The sequence below is a fragment of the Eublepharis macularius genome, chromosome 2 (assembly GCF_028583425.1).
Source record: "Eublepharis macularius isolate TG4126 chromosome 2, MPM_Emac_v1.0, whole genome shotgun sequence".
NCBI classification, from domain to species: Eukaryota; Metazoa; Chordata; class Lepidosauria; order Squamata; family Eublepharidae; genus Eublepharis; species Eublepharis macularius.
In genome coordinates this window covers 142,088,832-142,107,989 of record NC_072791.1, presented here as the reverse complement: position 1 = coordinate 142,107,989, position 19,158 = coordinate 142,088,832, and the positions used below count along the sequence as shown (strand labels likewise).

The 19,158-nt window shown below is 42.0% G+C and overlaps 1 protein-coding gene across 1 annotated transcript in view; it reads left to right on the top strand.

Annotated features, from left to right (window-relative positions):
* The window catches only part of TESMIN (testis expressed metallothionein like protein), a 43,067-nt gene extending 38,512 nt beyond the window's left edge, over positions 1 to 4,555 (top strand). Inside the window, exon 12 of the mRNA XM_054970017.1 lies at positions 4,360 to 4,555. Coding sequence (XP_054825992.1) covers positions 4,360 to 4,555 — 196 coding nt within the window. The remainder of the gene's footprint in view (positions 1 to 4,359) is intronic.
* The last annotated feature ends 14,603 nt before the right edge of the window (positions 4,556 to 19,158 follow it).

The window sequence follows — 19,158 nt, the reverse complement described above, 5'->3', positions numbered from 1 at the left end:
CTATAGTCCGTAGAAATTATCCTCTGCGTTAAAGTGCAAAGTGCCTATTACAATAAGAAGCCGGAGGTGGAGAGTGGCAATGGGCTTGTATATCCTTTCACAGTCCAAAAATTAAATTAGTTCCAAAAACGCCGACGGGAGTATGCTGGCAGATTTCAATTAACCCGTTTCGTGAGTAAACAACTCACTTCATCTTGGGCATGAACATTTCGGACCGGACCCACTGTGAACATAAATTACAATCAACGCTTGTATCCATTATACATCGCTTATATGAATTTATACAAAGTTTCATAAAATATATCCACTCACAGTGTAGTGCAAGCTCCGTCTACCCTCTCCGGCAGCAAATGAATCAGGTGGTGCTAACGGACTCATGATTAGTAAATTAATTACTGTGTATATATCAATTGTGTGGGGCCAATTCCAACTTTAATTATATCTGAATAGGTTCCAGCTGGAGGAAGGTCTGTGAAACCCTCACTACTTATAGTAGAGCCTCCGATACCAAATTTCATAGAAAGCAAGAGTAGATAATCTCCAAATTCAATCCATGCGGTGAGAGGGTATTAAGTTGGAAAATCCATTTAGACTCCAACCGCATGAGTGATTTATTTATGTCTGAAGCATATGGGCAGTCCAAATGTTCAAGGACGGAGACCTTAAAGTCATGATGTGTATGTTTACAGTCATGAAAGTGACCGACCAGGGGTGCCTCTAGGACCCCGTTCTTAATCCTTGATATATGTTCTTGTATTCTTATCCTGAGCGGGCGGGTGGTACTGCCTATATATAACAAGGGGCACTGGCATTGTATAATATATACCACATCGGCTGATTTACAATTTGTAAATCCTCTATGCTTATCCTAGGCTGTAACTCCCTTCCCCCATTATGTGTTCTGTTATTGCCATGTTGAGCACCATTTCCCTCACAGGCAAAGACTGAGGAAAAGTAGGAATTGAGCAGCTCTGCCCTCTTTTCATCACCTATTACAGTTTCCCCTCCCTGTCCCTGCAATGGGCCTACCATGTCCTTGCTCTTTTTCTTATTTTGAACATAAGCAAAGAACCCTTTTTTGTTGTTTTTAGCATCTCTTGCTAGCCTAAGCTCATACTGAGCTTTTCTAACACTCCCTACAAGCATTGGTTATTTGTATACATTCATCCTTGGTTATAAAGCCCTCCTTCCATTTCCCAAATGAGTCTTTTTTATTTCTCAGTTCATTAGAAAGCTGTTTATGAAGCCACAGTGGCTTCTTTAAGCTCCTCCTGTTTTTTCTTCTCATAGAAATCATTTGTGATTGTGCTTTCAATATTTACATTTTAAGAAACTTTCACCCCTCCTGAACTGTTCTCCTTAAGTATTTCTGACCATGTGATACTACCCAACATAGCTTTCAGTTTGTTAAAATTTGCTTTCCTGAAGTCCAACCTATATGTCTGACTAGGTACAGCTTTTCCCTTCCCCAGGACTGTAAATTCCAAAATTACATGGTCACTGCTGCCCAGGGTGCCCACTACTTTCACCTCATCAACCAGTTCTTCCCTGTTGGTGAGGGTCTGGTCCAAGATAGCAGAACCCCTTGTTTCCCCTCTCTACTTTCTGAAAAATGAAGTTGTCAGCAAGACAAGTCAGGAATTTAATTGACCTTTCATTTTTAGCAGTTAGGCTTCCAACAGATATCCAGGTAATTGAAATCTCCCATGACCACTATGTCCTGTCTCTTTGTGAACTTTGTAATTTGTTCTAGGAGTTTTTCATCCAAGTCCTCTACTTGGCTTGGTGGTCTGTAGCAGACCCTTACCATAGTATCACTATTATTTCTTATTCCTTTTATTTTTACCCAGACTCTCAACTGAATTTCCATTCTCAGATATATGTATTTCCTCACAAGTATACACATCCTTTACATACAATGCTACTCCTCTCCCCTTCCTTGTCTATCTCTTTTGAACAAGTTGTATCTCTCAACCCTAGTATTCCAGTTGTGAGTGTCATTCCACCAAGTTTCAGTAATGCCTGTTATGTCATATTCCTCTTCCTGTATTAGGACTTCACATTCCTCCGGTTTGTTTCCCATAGTCTGTGCATTAGTGTAGAGACATCGGAAGCCATGAGTTACATGCCCTGAGGTTTGTGTCTGTGCTTACCTGCAAGTTAATGTTTCCTAGCAAATGTTCCACTCTTTGCAGGTCTTCAGTGTTCCCTTCCCCAGTTATAGGCTTTGAATTTTTGTCTCTCTCCCCCATAGGATTTAGTTTAAAGCCCTTCTTATCAGGTTTGCAAGGCTTATCAAACATATTTTTTCCTACCCTTGTGAGGTACAAACCATCTCTCGATAGAAGAGCTTTATCTTGGAAGCATAAGCCATGGTCCAAAAAACCAAACCGCTCCTGATGACACCATCTATGTAGCCAGTCATTTATTTGCAGCATTCTTTTTTCCCTTCCTAAACCACGGCCTATGACAGGAAGAACTGTCGAAAACACAACCTGTGCTCCCAGGTCTTTAACCTTTTTTCCCTAGAGCCACATAGTCTCTTTTAATGTGTTCTGGACTGTGCCGAGCAATATCGTTTGTTCCCACATGTATCAGGAGGAAAGGATAATAATCTGTGGGTTTGTTAAGTCTTCTTACTCTTTCTGTCACATCCTGGATGTGTGCACCTGGTAGACAGACAGCATACCTCTTGAGATGACAAGTCTGGTCTGCACACTTTACCCTCTACCCCTCTTAATTCCTAAGGTTGCTATAACTTGGAAGCAACTTAATGGCTAATAACACACACATACTTTTTGTATATGCATTTGATGGCGGCTATGTTAGCTATGCTTTTACAGTTCAATATAATTGGAAAATTTCTGCACAGGGTTTTTCATTGGTTCTAGCCTCATACTATTGGTTTTTATCATTTTTTAAAAATCATCACTTTCATATCACTATATTGATATACCATTGTAATGATAGATGCAACAGGTTCTATGAATTCCCAGCTTTCATTTTTTAAAAAGTCTCTAGCCTCTTCCCTTGCAGAGATAATGCCTTTTTCCTTATATCTCCGGAAGGGAAAGGGCTAGATACTTACTTGTTTTACCTATAAATTCTGGGATCTCGGAGAACCTGCTGCATCTATTATTACAATGGTATGTTGATATACCAATATGAAAGTGTTTTTTTTAAAAAAAAATGTAAAAGCCTTGGTATCCCAGGGAAGGGGTGGCCACTTCCAGCACCAGAAAAAGTGATGTGGTTTGAAAGGGACATAGTACTGCTGCTCTGGGCTTTATCCCCGTAGGGGTTGGTTTGTGCTCTTGTTTGGACCTCAGGGGGATAGATTTTGGGATGGGTGGTTGAGCTGTTTCTTTTCCTTTTAAAATTAAGCCCTTATCAATCCTGAGGCTCTCAATGCCTCTGGCACCTATGCACCAGTGTAACTGCAGTACTGCTAGTCCATTCTCTAAGGACTGCGACGAGAACTGCGCCAGTGGCTGAGCCAAGGAAGGCATGGCAAGGCCAGTGGAAAGACTGCCTGCCACGCCATTCCCCCTGGCAACCCCACCAGCATCCTCCAATGGCCATACCACCCTCCTGACAGGCATGCGAGCAGCGAGCAAAGCCACAGTCAATTTGCAGTCCATTATTCTTGTGACCCACCGACACCACCATCCTGCCTTGACCACAGTGCATCCAGTTCTGTGATACCCTCCTGTGCCAGCATCACACAGCCTGGCCACCCCTGCCCTCCTGCCACCGCAAACAGTCTCTCTATGCAGATGAGGGGGCTGTCTTGGGATGAACCAATCTCGGTCACACTCCACTGGGGACAGGAAGAAAATTGGTTCATTTGAAATATGGTGTTAGAGAAAAGTTTTATGGATACTATGGACTGCCAAAAAGACAATTGTATGGGTTCTAGATCAAAGCAAACCTGAATCTTCCCTAGAATCTGAAGACTAAACGGATGCTATCATAATTTGGTTACATCATGAGAAGACAAGATTAACTGGAAAAGACAATAATGCTAGGAAAAGTTGAAGATAGTAAAAAAAAAAAAGGACCTGGCATAAGATGGATTGACTCAATAAACGAAGCCAGACCACAGCCTTTAGTTTGCAAGAACTGAGCAAGGCTATTAATAACAAGATGCTTTCATAGTTATTAATTCATAGAGTTGCTGTAAGTCATAAGAGGCTTGATTGCACATAAAAGATACAAGTCTTCCATCAAATACTTAGTTTAGTCCTATGTACATTTTGTACTGTGTTTAAATATATTGAGCATTTTTGTCTTTTTCATTAATTTATATATTTAAATGTTTAATATATTCATTTTGTGTTTTCTTTTTTTTTGTTCCAGTAGGCAGTCTAATACATGCATATCATGGGAAGTGGTTGAGGCAACATGTGCTTGTCTCCTGGCACAAGCTGAAGAGGCAGAAAAAGCATCCTATTCTGTTTGCCTAGCTGAACAAATGATCTTAGAAGAATTTGGGAGATGCTTATCACAAATTCTACACTCCGAATTTAAATCCAGAGGACTAAAAGTTGAATAATGTGCCTTATCTACAAAAATACAATACAACTTGAGATAGTCTTTGACTTTAACAATATTGATAAAAATCAACTTGATTGTTTAAATATCACACTATATCATTTAAATCTCATACTGGTTTACATATCATACTTGGTAATTTGTTTCAAATATTGTTTCAAGTTGACAGTACAGTCAACATCCACTTAAACTAGATTATTTAATCTGTAAATTTTCTGTTTTTACTGGCTCAAAAAAAATTAACAGTTTAGAATACAATTATATTACTTAAAATATTCTAGATAACTGGTTTGGAGATCATACATAAAATTGCTTATAAATTACTAGAATTTGTGAGATCACATGCAAGCCCAGTTCTTGAAAATAATCTCTTATATGGTTGAAGTTAAAGAGTTTTTGTCTGGACCTCATAAAACTCCCTTTTACATTTATTAATATTGCATATTCCAGTAGGAGTTTTCTCAAAGGTACAAAAGTGAAGTGCCTCAAATCAAGTTTGCCCTCACAATTTATTTATAATATTGAATTGTTAGAATTGCTTCAAAAAGAAAAAGTTTTCCATTTACTAGATTTGTATCAGTGAAAACTATAATATGACTTTAGCTAGTGAACATCTTTAAGATTTTTTTCTTATAGTCAAAAAGAAAAAGATGACCAAATGTGAAAGTGAATGTTGAAGTCATGGCTCTTGAGTCACAATGCAAATGAATTCTGCTTTAAAATCACAAAACTGCTTTTAAATTTGAAATAAATATGTTGTTTCTCAATGTATATTCATAGGTTTTCAACATTTTCATTTTTAAGCAACAGTTCAGAAGTTATTTATGCTGGTTATAGAGATGGGCACGAACTGGAAAAAAAAGAACCATGCAGTTCGTGGTTCATCGCATTTCATGAACCACAAACTTTCACAAACCTGCCCCAGTTCACGAACCGGTTTGTTTGGTTTGTGAAAATGTCAGCAGAAGGTCACTTCTAGGTCAGCAGAAGGCCATTTCTGGGTCAGCAGAAGGTCTGCAAGAAGTCCATCCCCAGTTGCCTAGGAAACTTATTGATCGGCACCAGGCTGTCTGCAGTGACGAACCAAAAAACAAAACAAACAAACCAGCCTAAAGTTCATGGCAGTTCATCAGAAATGGGCTCTGACGAACCACCAGTTCATCACAAACTTTGGTTCGTATTTCGGTTCATGCCCATCTCTAATGCTGGTACATCACCATACAAATCAATCCCACTGTAGGTAAAACTATGCTTGTTCACTCATCCCTACTTACTGAACTTAACCATACTGTTATATATTACTTCCACAGCACTCTTTCCATTGTAGTTAATGTGTACTTTTGCTGATCTCTTATTTTTGGAGGGGTTTTTTGTTTTGCATTCCCTGCAAAGCAGAATTTAAAATAATTGTTGGGTTTTCCTGATAGGAGATTCTAATTTGTAAAGAAACCACTGATTTTCCTGAAACAAATGTAGCAGCATGCTATAACCAGTACTCAGTGGGGAACCTGGTGTCAGCCAGGCACGTTTGGGGCAGATGGACTCTGGATAGCCTATCCTAGTATCCCTGATCTGTGAACCCAGCTTTAATGGTTCTTGACATGCTTCCCCCACCCTCGGAGCAGTAGACTGGCAGTGCTGTCTTAAGTAGAATTACACCCCGTGTGTAACTCTGCTTATGACTGTGCTGTAAGAGACAAATCACAAAAAGACACTGGGGTTCTATATATGGTATAGACTGGAGTATGCTGGAGCAGCAGTATCTAAGACTTAAAACTCTGGCTGCTATTGCTATTCCAGAGCAGAGAATGGTCCCAACTAGAAATGACCACCTTCCTGTCTACTAAGAAAGAGGCATTATAAGAACTGAGGACTGACATGTGACCTGCCTAACTCCTGTTAGGACTTGTGGGGGAGCAATTCATTTTAACCTCCCTCACAATTTCCTCTTTCCCTTTCCTGGCAGTCCCCATAGCCTCTCCCCTTTTCCTGCGTCCTTTTTTTCATCTTATCCATCAGCCAACCTACCTTTTTCTGCCCTCTTGTCTTCAGCTTTTCCTCCTTCCCTTTCCCTAATAGTATCTCCTGAGTTCTTTGGTTCCAGTCATTGGCCTGGGCTCAGTTTCAAGGTGGCAAATCTGCAAGGACTTGGGTGGAGCACCTCTATCCTGCATCCCCCTCCAGGGCCAGCAGCAGAAGTCATCTGCCAGGGTCCAAAGACTACCATGGGGCCCACTCACTGAAACAGAGGACTGAAGGAAGGGGTCTGCCCCTCCCTTCTCCAAAGAAAAGGCAAAGGAGAGCCCAAGCAAAGGCTCCACCTCTCTTCCCTTGCAGTCTGGGTTCACGTGATGCAGGGAAGGGAAGCACATGAGTGTGAGCCCTTTCAGCACTCAAGTTTAAAAGTGATGGACCTCAGCAGCCAGCCCTATAGCCCTCGCACCGGCTTGGAACCACCCCTTTTTACACTCTGCTCCTGATTCGGTCTCACGTTTTTTGCTGTATTTTATATTTCCTTGTTCTACTGCGAGTTTTGTGGGCTACTGAATACACGTCACCTTTTTTTTAGTTTGACCCTAACTGTTGAAAGTTTGAGTCTTTTTACTTAGAAGTCAGCACAAGAACAGCTGCACACTCCCCCCCCCCGCCACTGCCTACTATTCACAGAATGATCTTCTTTCTCCCCCCCCCTTTTTTTTTTACTGTTCTCTGCAACCAGAGAAGAGCAATAAAAGAAATCTGGTTCCACGCAGAGAAGGCTGCAGGATGGAAACGGGGGGGGGGGGGGAGAAACCACTCCATTTAGCCAGGTCCCAACTGAATGCTTAAAAAAAATCTTTAGGTTTGCGTTGGGGAAAGCTTCCATCTCCACGACTGTTAAATGCCCACTTGACGCCTCAACGATACTGCCCTTCAGAAGCAGGAAAAAAATCAGATGGGGAGATGAGAAGGGAAGGGGGCAGAGCCGTTCTGCTTGTTTTGTGCTAGCTCAACCACTCATCAGAAGGGACTGTTAAATGCCCACAATTCTGTTTTAAAGTGCTTGATGCCACAATGATACTGCCCTTCAGAAGCAGTAAAAAAAATCAGATGGGGAGATGAGAAGGGAAGGGGGTAGAGGAGGTGAGCAATGGGCACAGCTGAGCTGCTACTTGGTGCAAATGGCAAAAGAAGCATTAGGAAAGCTGCCAAAGGCAGGTGTGGTTAAATCTGCTCTGGCCAATCAACTTGCAATAGGAAAGGAAAGGGGGGGAAGAGAGGCAAACATTTTACACTTAGTTTCACCGACTCAAGCTCAAGTCAGCATCTGAGGCAAAGAAAAAGTTGCGATATGTCTGTAGTCAGTTCCCCCGGGGAAAACCGAACTTAGCCCAGAGCTGCATCACATGACTAGCTGGGAAATGTAAAAGGTAGAAAAACATGGGATGCGAAACAGCAATGAATGCGCTGTAAAGGCCAAGTGCGAAAAGTATCTGTGTCTCCTGACTTTCATTTCTTAATCTAAGCTCACGCTTGGCTTGTGTTTGGCCTGTCCTCTGGTGGGGTCCTCCAGCAAGGTAGAGCTAGCCTCTGGGCTAAAGGTTTTGACATGGCACAAAGTTGCTTTGGAGGCTGGGAGAGGGGGTCTGCTGTTTGTAGGGTACAGGAAAACTGCAGTTGAAATCAAAGTAAAGAGTGTGTGTTCATTGCTGCTTGTCTGTCCCTCAGCTTGCACTTCTGCTGCAGCCTCTGCCCAGTCCCATCCATCCATCCTTGAATGCTTCTCCAGAGTTAAGCAGAAGCCAAACTTCAGGGCTTGATGTTTGGGCCTCCCACTTTCTTGTCTCCTCTGCTGCCCACCTACTTCCAAAGAGCCCTCCTACCACCCACACTTCTGGTCACACATGCTTCCTATTGCTGCTTGGAGAGAGACATGCATGTGGTGCATGGCAGCAGTGCTCCCAGTTCCATGAACTGCCTATCATCAGGGAAGGATGTGTGAATACTAGAAGCTGGCAAGTGAGTGAGAGGGCAGGGGAAGGATGCATTGATAGGCAGTGTGGGAGGGGCATGTAGGCAGGTAGGTTTGCAAGTGCGAAATGGTATGGTGGTAGGCAAAGGAAAGGGCACTTGTTACTCTCTGCCCAGGGCCCACCAAAACCTAGAACAGGTCCTGTTCTCCCCACACTACACTATTAATCCCTTCTGATAGCCCCCGTATCCTATCTCTTTCCCTGCTTCCCTTCCACCCATCCACCTTTTATGTGCCCCCTTTTTCAGCTATGTTTATTATTTACTAGCTTGATACCCGTGCTTTGCTACTGTATTTAACTACTTTAAATCCACTTATAGTACTTACGGATATGTAAAAATTTTGGTTTGTGTGTATGTGTGTGTGTTTTTTGAGTTGGCAACCTTAGTGAACTTTTAGGGGAAGACTGGGAGGTGCATTTTACCACAGGACGCGTTCAATGAGTCCCAATAGCAACTGCGGGGGGTGAGGACCAATCAGGACATATATGCAAATGACCTTGAAAGGCTGGCCCAATCAGGGAAGAGTGGCTGAGCTGGCAGCGGGCAAGAGCACAAGCAGGCAGCAGTCTGCCAGCCACACAGGGAAGCTGTATCCCTTTGGGAAAACACTTTTGACTCCCTTAGGTAAAGGTAAAGGTAGGCCCCTGTGCAAGCACTGAGTCATTACTGACCCATGGGGGGACGTCACATCACGATGTTTTTTCTTGGCAGACTTTTTAATGGGGTGGTTTGTCATTGCCTTCTCCAGTCATCTACACTTTACCCCCAGGAAACTGGGTACTCATTTTACCAAGCTCGGAAGGATGGAAGGCTGAGTCAACCTTGAGCCAGCTACCTGAACCTGGCTTCCACCAGGATCGAACTCAGGTTGTGGGCAGAGCTTGGGCTGCAGTACTGCAGCTTACCACTCTGCGCCACGGGGCTCTTTGACCCCCTTAGGGGACAGATTTCTTAAAATCCCTTCTTAGTGGGTGTTTACATCAGGAAAGGAATGTTCTCCTCAAAGTTCATGTTTCTAGGTCCAGGTGTTTGGGCTGGGCATTGATGAGTCAGGATACTTGTCTTTATATATATAGACTAGCTTGATACCCATGCTTTGCTATGGTATTTACCTTAAATCCAGTTATAATACTTATGGGTATGTAACATTTTTTGGTTTGTGGGGATTTTTTTGGTTGGTTTTGTAGTATAATAGCATAGTACCTGAGCTTCACAAAGATGTTTGAATAGACTTCCGGAATGGCAGCACTGAGAGTCAGTTGTGTCTGGGGAGATTCCTCAAGACATAATCTGATCCTAATTCATCTGGAGGGGTCCAGAGGCTTTTGGACTCCCACGGGGGACATTGGAGATGACCCCTAAGCCTGGGATGCGATTTGGAGAGGAACTCTTGGATGCAGCCGAGAATGATCACTCCAAACAAAATCCTTTCGCTCAAGACGACATGGAACCATTTTGGTAATCAGCTTCTAGCCTCCAGTCTAAGCACTCTTCCTTCAAACTGCAATAATCTTCTTACAACTGCTTTAGATAACCTCCTCTCTGTAAGTGTGAATTTCTCCAATTAACTCTGAATTGTTCTGGAAACTGACTATGGTTTAAGTAATAGACATTCTAACCTTACTGATTAGATTGCTGGGGACTTTGTATCATTAATTAAAAGACTTTCGTTTAGAAGTATCAGAGATAAAGCTACATATGGAAACAATTTGATAAGATGGAATACTTTGCAAGATAACAGCTAATTGAAAGTTGCTGGTACATATTATGATTTAAGACATTGTGGCTCTTCTTGTCTGTGTGTACCTATATAATTTTGCCATTCCAGTGATGCTATGTACTGAATTTGCAAACGTTGATGCAGGAGAGGGAGTGAAATTAACATCTTAGACTTATTAGAGATGTGATCTTTAAATATAGTATTAAAAGCTACTGGAAGGGGGAACAAAAGAAAGGAGAGAATTCTTGCTGCCTATTTGTTTTGGAAAGAATTCAGATTCCCACCTCCCACGCATACGGAAAAACTGTCTACGCCACTGAAGCCTGACCGAAGGTAACCTCTGGGATTTTTGCCAATTCATATACTGACACCTGTTGGAGAAATGGGAATGGGAAAGTCCCTACAGTGGACTATATGCTCAGCTATGGAACAGATAAACACTACTTTGGAGAAAGTTTTAAACCAAATGATTGATTTGAAAATGGAACTGAAGGAAATGACAGATATAATGAACAATAAGCAATGGCAATTCAGGGAAAATCAAAAGCCAGTAGACAAGGAGCTGGAAACTGATATACAAAGACATGGAATGAAAGCCCCTCAGCAAAAATCTATGCGAAATAAAGGACCGGGAAACAAAAGAAGAGGGATAAAGAAGAGGACAAAGGAACTCTGGGATGACATGAAGAAAAGTAAATGGCAAGATACTCGGCTAGACCTTATATCACAACCTCATGTTACTTCAAGCTACACCAACCAATATTGGCTCAAGGATTCGAATAATTTAACTGCATTCTTCAACTACAAAAGAAAAAAATGAAAACTAAATGGAAAGCATACTGGAAAACAAGAAAAGAAAATACAAGTAAGGCACCCATTCCTGTAAACAACAAGTTAGCTGGAACGATGATGATGGATATTTGAAAAAAACTGTTAGATATACAAATGCAGTTATGGCACCCATCTTTGCAAACAATAAATTAATTGAAATAATGATGTAATGGTTAATTGAAGATATGGAAAGTCATAAAAACTTAGAAAATTAATTGTAAAAATCACATACTATTGGTATAGAAAAATAATGCTATTAGTATATGTTGGAAAAATGTAAAAACATAATCTGCGTGATATGCTCGAGATGGAATTATAAAAAGAAATAAAAAGAAAATAGATTAGACAGATGCAACTATGTGATTAAATAAATTGAGGTGAAAAGTGTAAGACTAAATAAATGTTAAGAAAAAATAAAATTTAGGCAGCAAAAAGAGCAATTATAGCTCCAGACAATCTTTCTTTTTAAGGTCTATATAAAGAATAGATAATATTAGTTCATATATATATTATTCCATATTACATAGACTCCTATACTTCCTAAGACAGATCCATTGGTTATTGATGTATCTCCCCAAATGAAGATTATAAAGACCAAGAGAGATAGAGGAAATAGCTAGACGGTAGAAATTACTTTATAGCACGAAAGATAATAAATGTAAACAACAATGATGAACTTAGTTACTATGTAAGAGGTATAAGGAACTACATGTTTTATTATAAGTACTTAATAAGAAGATTGAAGGACATATTACATGCAGAGCAAAGTGTGGAACTTTCCCCCTGTATTTTTCCATGTATTTTTGTTTCATTGATTTACTGTACTCCCCCCCCCCCCTTATAACTTGTGAAACTTTTTTCTTTATTATTTGAAATGTATACCTAAAAAAAAACCCAAATAAATATTATTATTTAAAAAACCAAAAAAACCCAAAGATGTTTGAAAAAGCGAAGCGTGTTGATGTTGAAAACTGATGAAGTAAATTTAAAAATGTAACATTTATTGAAGAGATTTTAAAAGGAAAAGATTGTAGTGCAATAAATAAAGTGAAAAATATGTACAACCTTTTTTTTTCTACTGAAGGACCTCTTTGTAGACCTCATTGGTGGTTTTCCCCTCAGGTGCTAGGATCACCAAGCTGCTGGGTGAGCTCCCTCTGCAGCAGGCCATGTAGAACTGACCATGTGAGAAGCAGTCCTCCTTCAAGTCAATCCCTGCCACCTTCAGTATCTGCCCCTGGGACTTGTTGATCGTCATAGAAAAGCAGACCTTGAGAGAGAACTGTAGTCTCTTGAACTTGAAGAGGTTATCTGATGGTATGCGTGGTATGAACACAGACTCCCCCCCACGAGCACTACCAGTGAACAATGTGGCCTTGATGATGTTCCTGTGGAGGGCTTTCACTCATAGTCTGGTGCTATTGCAGAGTTTGGGTGGGCTGAGGTTCTGGAGCAGCATCACTGGAGCCCCCACTTTGAGGAGAAGCTTGTGGGCTGGGAAGCCAAGAGGATCGAGCATGTTGAGGAACTCCACAGGGTAGTGGACCGCATCATCCATTTGCACCACTGAGTCCACAAATCGGTACTCCATTTCTACCCCTTCGAGGGAGTAGTTTTTCATTAATGATGGCAGCCTTGTTCTTGGGGGTCAGATGGCACGCTTGCACAGCCAGTCCATGGACTTCTCCATGATAGTGACGTTATATCAGGGTATATCATGGCTGTTAGGGCTGCTAGGGTCATCACTACTGTGCCCAGGCCTGCAGCGATGGTCACCCTTCCCTTGGACTCAGGATATGCTCTGTCCCCTATTTTTAGTAGGAGTACAGAGAATTCCCCAGCGTACACCTCGCCTCTCAAGTGGACCCTCATGTTCTTTCTTAGTGAGAGTTTCCTGATGAGGGGCCACAGATATGATGCCTTGCCACACATAGTAACCTCATCAGCTCAAGTTCCCCTTGGGACTACTGGCAATCTGCCAGAAGTCTCCAGCCAACAGCATGGTGACTCCCCCGCTCACTCTCTTGTTGCCCCTGACATCTTTGAGGTTTATGCTCAGTGCCTCAAAACACCCCTTAAGCGCCATGGTGCTCTCATCCCAAACAATGAGTGTACAGTTCCACAGCACTTGGGCCATGTTGCTTTGTTTTGAGATGTTGAACAGGGGTGTTTCTGCATGGATGAGGTTAAGAGGCAGCTTGAAGGTAGCAAAGGATCATATGCCATGCCTGAGTGAGCCTTGACCTTCCATGGAAGTGAGTGCCTCTCTACCCGTCTTCCAGGATTGCTTTGCTCATAGAGAGACTATGCCGCTCTGTGCACCTCAGGGTGATCTTGCTGGTACTTGACCACTGCTGCTCGGTGCATCGCAGGAGTAAGATGTGCATATTTCTTTGCTGCATCTCTAAGTTGCTTCCTCCTTTTAGCATCAATGTATCTTGCACGACGAAGGCTTCTTGGTGGCAGTAAGAGGTGATGGCTGTGAGAGGTGTGAGGTGGAGTTGGACTGAGGGAGGGGTGGTGTGGTGGGCACTTTGTCAGGTTCATGTGAGAGGTTCACACTGAAATGGCCCCTAGAAAGGTTGTGCACCATCTCCCAATGAACATTTTAAAACTCAGTTGCCATACTGACTTTTATATAAAATCCCTATTCAGTTGTCTTGTACTGTCTTTCTTCAACTGTCTGCAGTTTCCTTTATCTGATTTTTACCTCAGAACACAGAGTTGTTTATTGCTTGTTTATTGTAATTCTTGGGTTTTTAACAATTTGCCAAGATCGGTTTTGATAATATCTTTTATGGCTTAGTTTTAATCCCTTTCTTGCTTGTACTGTACGGTTTTATAATTTCTTGTATTAAATTTGGATAAATTAAAAAAAAGAACACAGAGTTCCACAGCTGACCAATCAGGGAGGAGGGGTGCAAGTAGGCATGAGCCTGCCTGCCACACAGGAAAGCCAGGCCCCACAGGGAGACTGGCAACCGTAGAGGAGATGACTAGGAGGCATATTTTTATCTCAGGACACATTCAATGACTCCCAACAGCAACTGCATACCGTTTAGAATGTTGAGGTGATGACCAATCAGGCCGCATATGCAAATGATCTCAGGGAAGAGTGGCTGAGTTGGCAGTTGGTGGAGGTGGGGAGCAGCCTGCCCGCCCCACAAGGATGCTGAATCCCTATGGGAAAACACATTTTACCCCTTTTTACCCCCTTAGGGGGTAAATTTCTTAAAATCCGTTCTTAGTGAGTCTTTACATCATGAAAGGAATGTTCTCTCCAAAGTTCATGTTTCTAGGTCTAGGGGTTTGGGCTGGGCATTGATGAGGCAGTCAGGACACTTGTCTTTATATATATAGATTTACTTCATTTGTATCAAGACTTTCTCCAGAATGGGAACTCAAAGCAGCTGTTACAATTAGGAAAGGGGGGAAAGTGATTTTCCCTGCTGGGAATAGACCAAGGTTTCCCTGGAAAGCACCCTGGTAATTGGCTTCCACCACTCCTGAGAACCTCTAGACTTGTCCACTGAGAGGGTGCCCTTCCAGTTCAGCCATAGCACAATAACAAAGTAAGAGGGCAGAAACCCTGGGAAATACCTTATAGCAAACTATGTAGAGCCCAAGTGGTCTGGCATGAAGAGGTAAGATTCAAAGAAATATCCCAGAGAAATGTACTAAGGAAGCCAAAAATGTCTTTATAGAAAGAAGGTTTATTATAGAGAAAAGGAGAAATGGTGGGTGGTTTTAAAAGAGGTAGAAAGAGTACAAAATACAGGGAAAATCACACTATCACACAGCACACAGTCTCTCAAATGAAAATAATAATGTTGGCTAACTCAGCCAAGTACACTTTATCTAGGTTGTAGCAGATTACTCAGAGCATGTATGTTACCCAAATAGACAGTCTCCTAATTAGTTGGGGGAATTAGCTTTAAAGGAGACAAGTGAGAGGGGGTAACAGATTCTCCACCTATGTTTAGGGGGATTATTCCCTTAGAGAACTCTCAAATAAGTCAGGCAGATATTCAACTGGAAAGTTTTTTTGTTGAAGAGAAATAAAAGGGCAAACATACAGAAATCACACACAGTACAGATACAAGACTAACTAAGAAAATCAGGGAGGAAGGGGGAGAAAGCAATTTCAGGCAAGGTAATAGTTACCAGTTGTGAATATAGGGGTCTGTGGAGACAGCAGCAAAATGACTATCATTTCATGTAGAAGAGGAGAAGCCCAAATGAATTGGGGAGCAGGTAGACAGATCCAGAACATACACAAAATGACACACACAGAATGGTGGCTAGGGAGTCCAGTTATAGAGCAAAATACTCTCTGGGGCAAGCTGATGTCTTTCGCCCCAAAACAATAACTTAATGGGTTGTCTGGAGGTTGGACAATAAGTTGGGAGAGGTTTGATGTGTCCTATCTGGAATAGATTATAGATGAAAAAGTGCTTGATGACCCTGTAAGTATCAGATGAGAAAGGCTACCAGGTTTGCTGAAAAGCTTGATTAGGGTAAGTGGGTGTGGGGAAGTGAGATCAGGCATTGATGAGATAAGTTAGGAGCTTCTTGGGAGACCTCATTGTCCTAAGTTATGCATCTCTTTCTGGGGTGTGGAGGGCCATCAGTCAGTCAGCTGTTCTGATTCACATTCTGGTAGCTTTTCAGACTCCTGCCTTGCTAGCATCTTCTCTGGGCCAGGCAATGCTTTGGCATAAGATACATGAGAAAGGGGTGTTTATGATATTCCATCCTTAAACTGCCCTCTTAGTGTGAGGTGGGGTCTGACTGTTAACATGTACAGAGTTCCTTACAGTACCAAGATAGTCCTTAAGCCCTGGTCCTTAACTCCTGACCTGCTGGTTTTGGGGCCTCCAAATGTTCCAAAGTTGGGAAGAGAAAAGAGTCTACAGCTCTAAGGTATTTATGGGCAATGATGTCTGACCACCAGCCTCCTTGGTGAAATTGATTAGTAAATCTAACCATTTCCAAGCACAGCTCCATCTCTGATGTCAGAAACTACAGCTACCAATCAGAGAATTGTGGCTGGCTATTGTGGGGTGGCTGCTGCTGAACCGTAGCAAGCAACTGAGCCTGGATGAATTATTTAAGTTGCTTGGTTGGATGTTACCTGGTGATTGCTGACAAGTCTGGCCGCAATGGATTTAAGCAGGGCTTTTTTTCAGCTGGAACACGGTGGAACGGAGTTCTGGCACCTCTTGAAAATGGTCACATGGCTGGTTGCCCTGCCTCTGGTGTCACTTTGGGTCAGCTGGAACAAGGGGAAAGTTTTTAATCACCCTCGGCAAAAATGGTCACATGGCTGGTGGCCCCACCCCCCAGTCTCCAGACAGAGGGGAGTTTAGATTGCCCTCTGCACCGTACAGCCTGGAGGGCAATCTAAACTCCCCTCTGTCTGGAGATCAAGGGGTGGGGCCACCAGCCATGTGACCATTTTCGCCGAGGATGATTTAAACTTTTTAAAACTTCCCCCTTGTTCCAGCTGACCCCAAGTGACATCATTGTGCGGTCCTGGGAGCGTGCACACACTTTGCGTACGCGCATGTGGTATCAGAGGCACTACCTCCCACCAAGAGTTGCCCCCTGTGCTGATAACCCACTGAGTTCCACCACCTCTTTTCCCAGAAAAAAAAGCCCTGGATTTAAGTATTCACAGATGGGGGCCATGTTGACCATGATAATGTCTGTTGGGTGTGTCTTGTTATAAAGTGCATAGTTTCCTGCTTGACCCACCTGCTTGGTGGGAGAAGATAGAGTAAAAGCATTTTAAAACAAATAAATAAAACAGGCCAGTTAACTACAGTTGTGCTGTAGTTGTGCTGTAGTTTTGCTGTCTGTAAAATGGACATATATGCTTGCTTAAACTGTTACTTCTTAAAGGCAAAGAATGTTCAATGCTAGTATATGAGGTCTTGATCTTAAGAGAGACCACTGTAATGCAAATAATAGTAATATTATATTAGGATGACAAAGGGATGCAGATTAGTCTTGAAAAGCCAAAAGCTGTCCTGAGAGCACATTTCAATATAATGCTTTTCATAAATCTTAATTATAATGTGGATTATCCACTTCAGAGACAAATGTGACTCACTATTAAATTACTACAATTGGTACTGATGTGGGAGCAACCCTAACACTGTCTCTTTGTGAGCCATTTTTGTCAGAATAATTACATTAGTTATAGCTGATTACACAGTAGTCTTATGTTCCTATGAAATTAAGGTAATTACTGCAGCTAGAAACACATCCATCTAGGTTATGCTGAAATCAGGAAACTAGTCTGAAGCCATGCAGTGTTTTCATGTCTTTAAAGCAGAAGCTCAATATGGTAAAATTATCAATGGAAAGTTTTCAGATTCGGGAAGAGCAGGACACCTTTAAATATTCCTCAGAAACCAAAGAAACAGTAATTCCGCACACGTTGGATAATGCACTTTCAATGCACTTTATCAATCATTTGAGGTGGATTATTTGTTCCGCACACACAAAAATCCATTCCAAATGATCTATAAAGAGGATTGGAAGTGCATTATCCAACGTGTGCGGAATCACTCAAAGAAGAACATTTAAATTAAAATTCAATTTCTGCTTATATGGAGAAAGTTCACTGGGAAAAATGTATGTATAGGATTCCATTATCCTGATCTCGATGGTCCAAGCTAGACTGAGTTTATCAGTTCATTGTCATGGTCACAGTGCAGACCCACATAGCTACTATGCATATGCAGGCCTGCCATAGGATAAACTTCTGCAGCTCTGAGGAGCATTCTGGGCACTCCCTGTCCACTCTGCATGCTGGGCTTTCCCTCCTTTTTGACATGCTGAAGAGTAGGAAGTTCCCTTCCTCAGTTCTCTGCCACTGCAGACAGCAGATCCATTTTTAGTAGCTCTTTTTTTCTCCTCAGGGTTTGTTTGGGTTTTTTGCAATTTTCTTCCTCTCTTCTAGAGAAAGTTCTTTGAGGGTGAAAGTAGTAGTAGTAGTAGTAGTAAGAAGAAGAAGAAGAAGAAGAAGAAGAAGAAGAAGAAGAAGAAGAAGAAGAAGAAGAAGAAGAAGAAGAAGAAGAAGGAGAAGTTTGTTGGGACTGTGCACTTACCCCTTATCTACCATTCATGAAATTCTCCTTTCTTCTTCCCTCTACGTAATTATTTTCCTCACGCTTTGAGTCATCTTCTCTGTCTAGAGCTATCTTTCCTATCCATCACCTGCAATGTCAAACTTTCTTTTTACTGAGTCCCGCCAACATTGGGAATTCATCATAGAAGTATAAAACAGAAAGGACAGGTCATATGGTCTTATCATGCACCCAAACTTAAACATATAGGCACAAACCATCACAACTTTGCTTAATAATCATCTAGGCTTCATATATCTTATTGCACCCATATTTAAACATGGAGGCACAAACCAACACAACATTTGTTAATAATAATCTTGGCTTAATATTTTGCTGTATGGCAAAAACTGCCTTTGTTATCTTATGGAATGTATGCAGGTCAATATTCCTGCCTTTGCTTACATCTTTTTCATGATATTTTCCCTAATATTTAACTTGCTGACTGTTCTTTTCCTGTGGTATGTATTACTGACCGACCCATTTGCCTAGTAAATGGGAAATCATACTTTTGATTTTCAAGGTGGGGCGGGGTACGGGAACATGCTGCAACGGGGCGCAGGGGTATGCCGTGCTGCCCAGGGGTGCACTCGCACTGGCGGGGGGCACCCCAGGGGCACACACCCCTGATTGCCAGGTAAGTGGGGGCGGGGGGAGGAGGTGGGAGAATGGCAAGCCTAGCTTGCACCCCACATTGGATCCTGAATTTCTTTACAATACATTCCTGAAGCAAGTTAACTTTTTACTTTCAAAGATATAAAAGAGGTTTTCCTCTCCTCTTAGCTCTCTCAGACTCTTAGCCCTTCCTCACCACCCAGCAAGTGTGTAGCTCATACAAAGTACTAATTGAACCAATTCTTACTTCAATATTGAGACAATGTCATATTTTGAGCTACCTGTCTC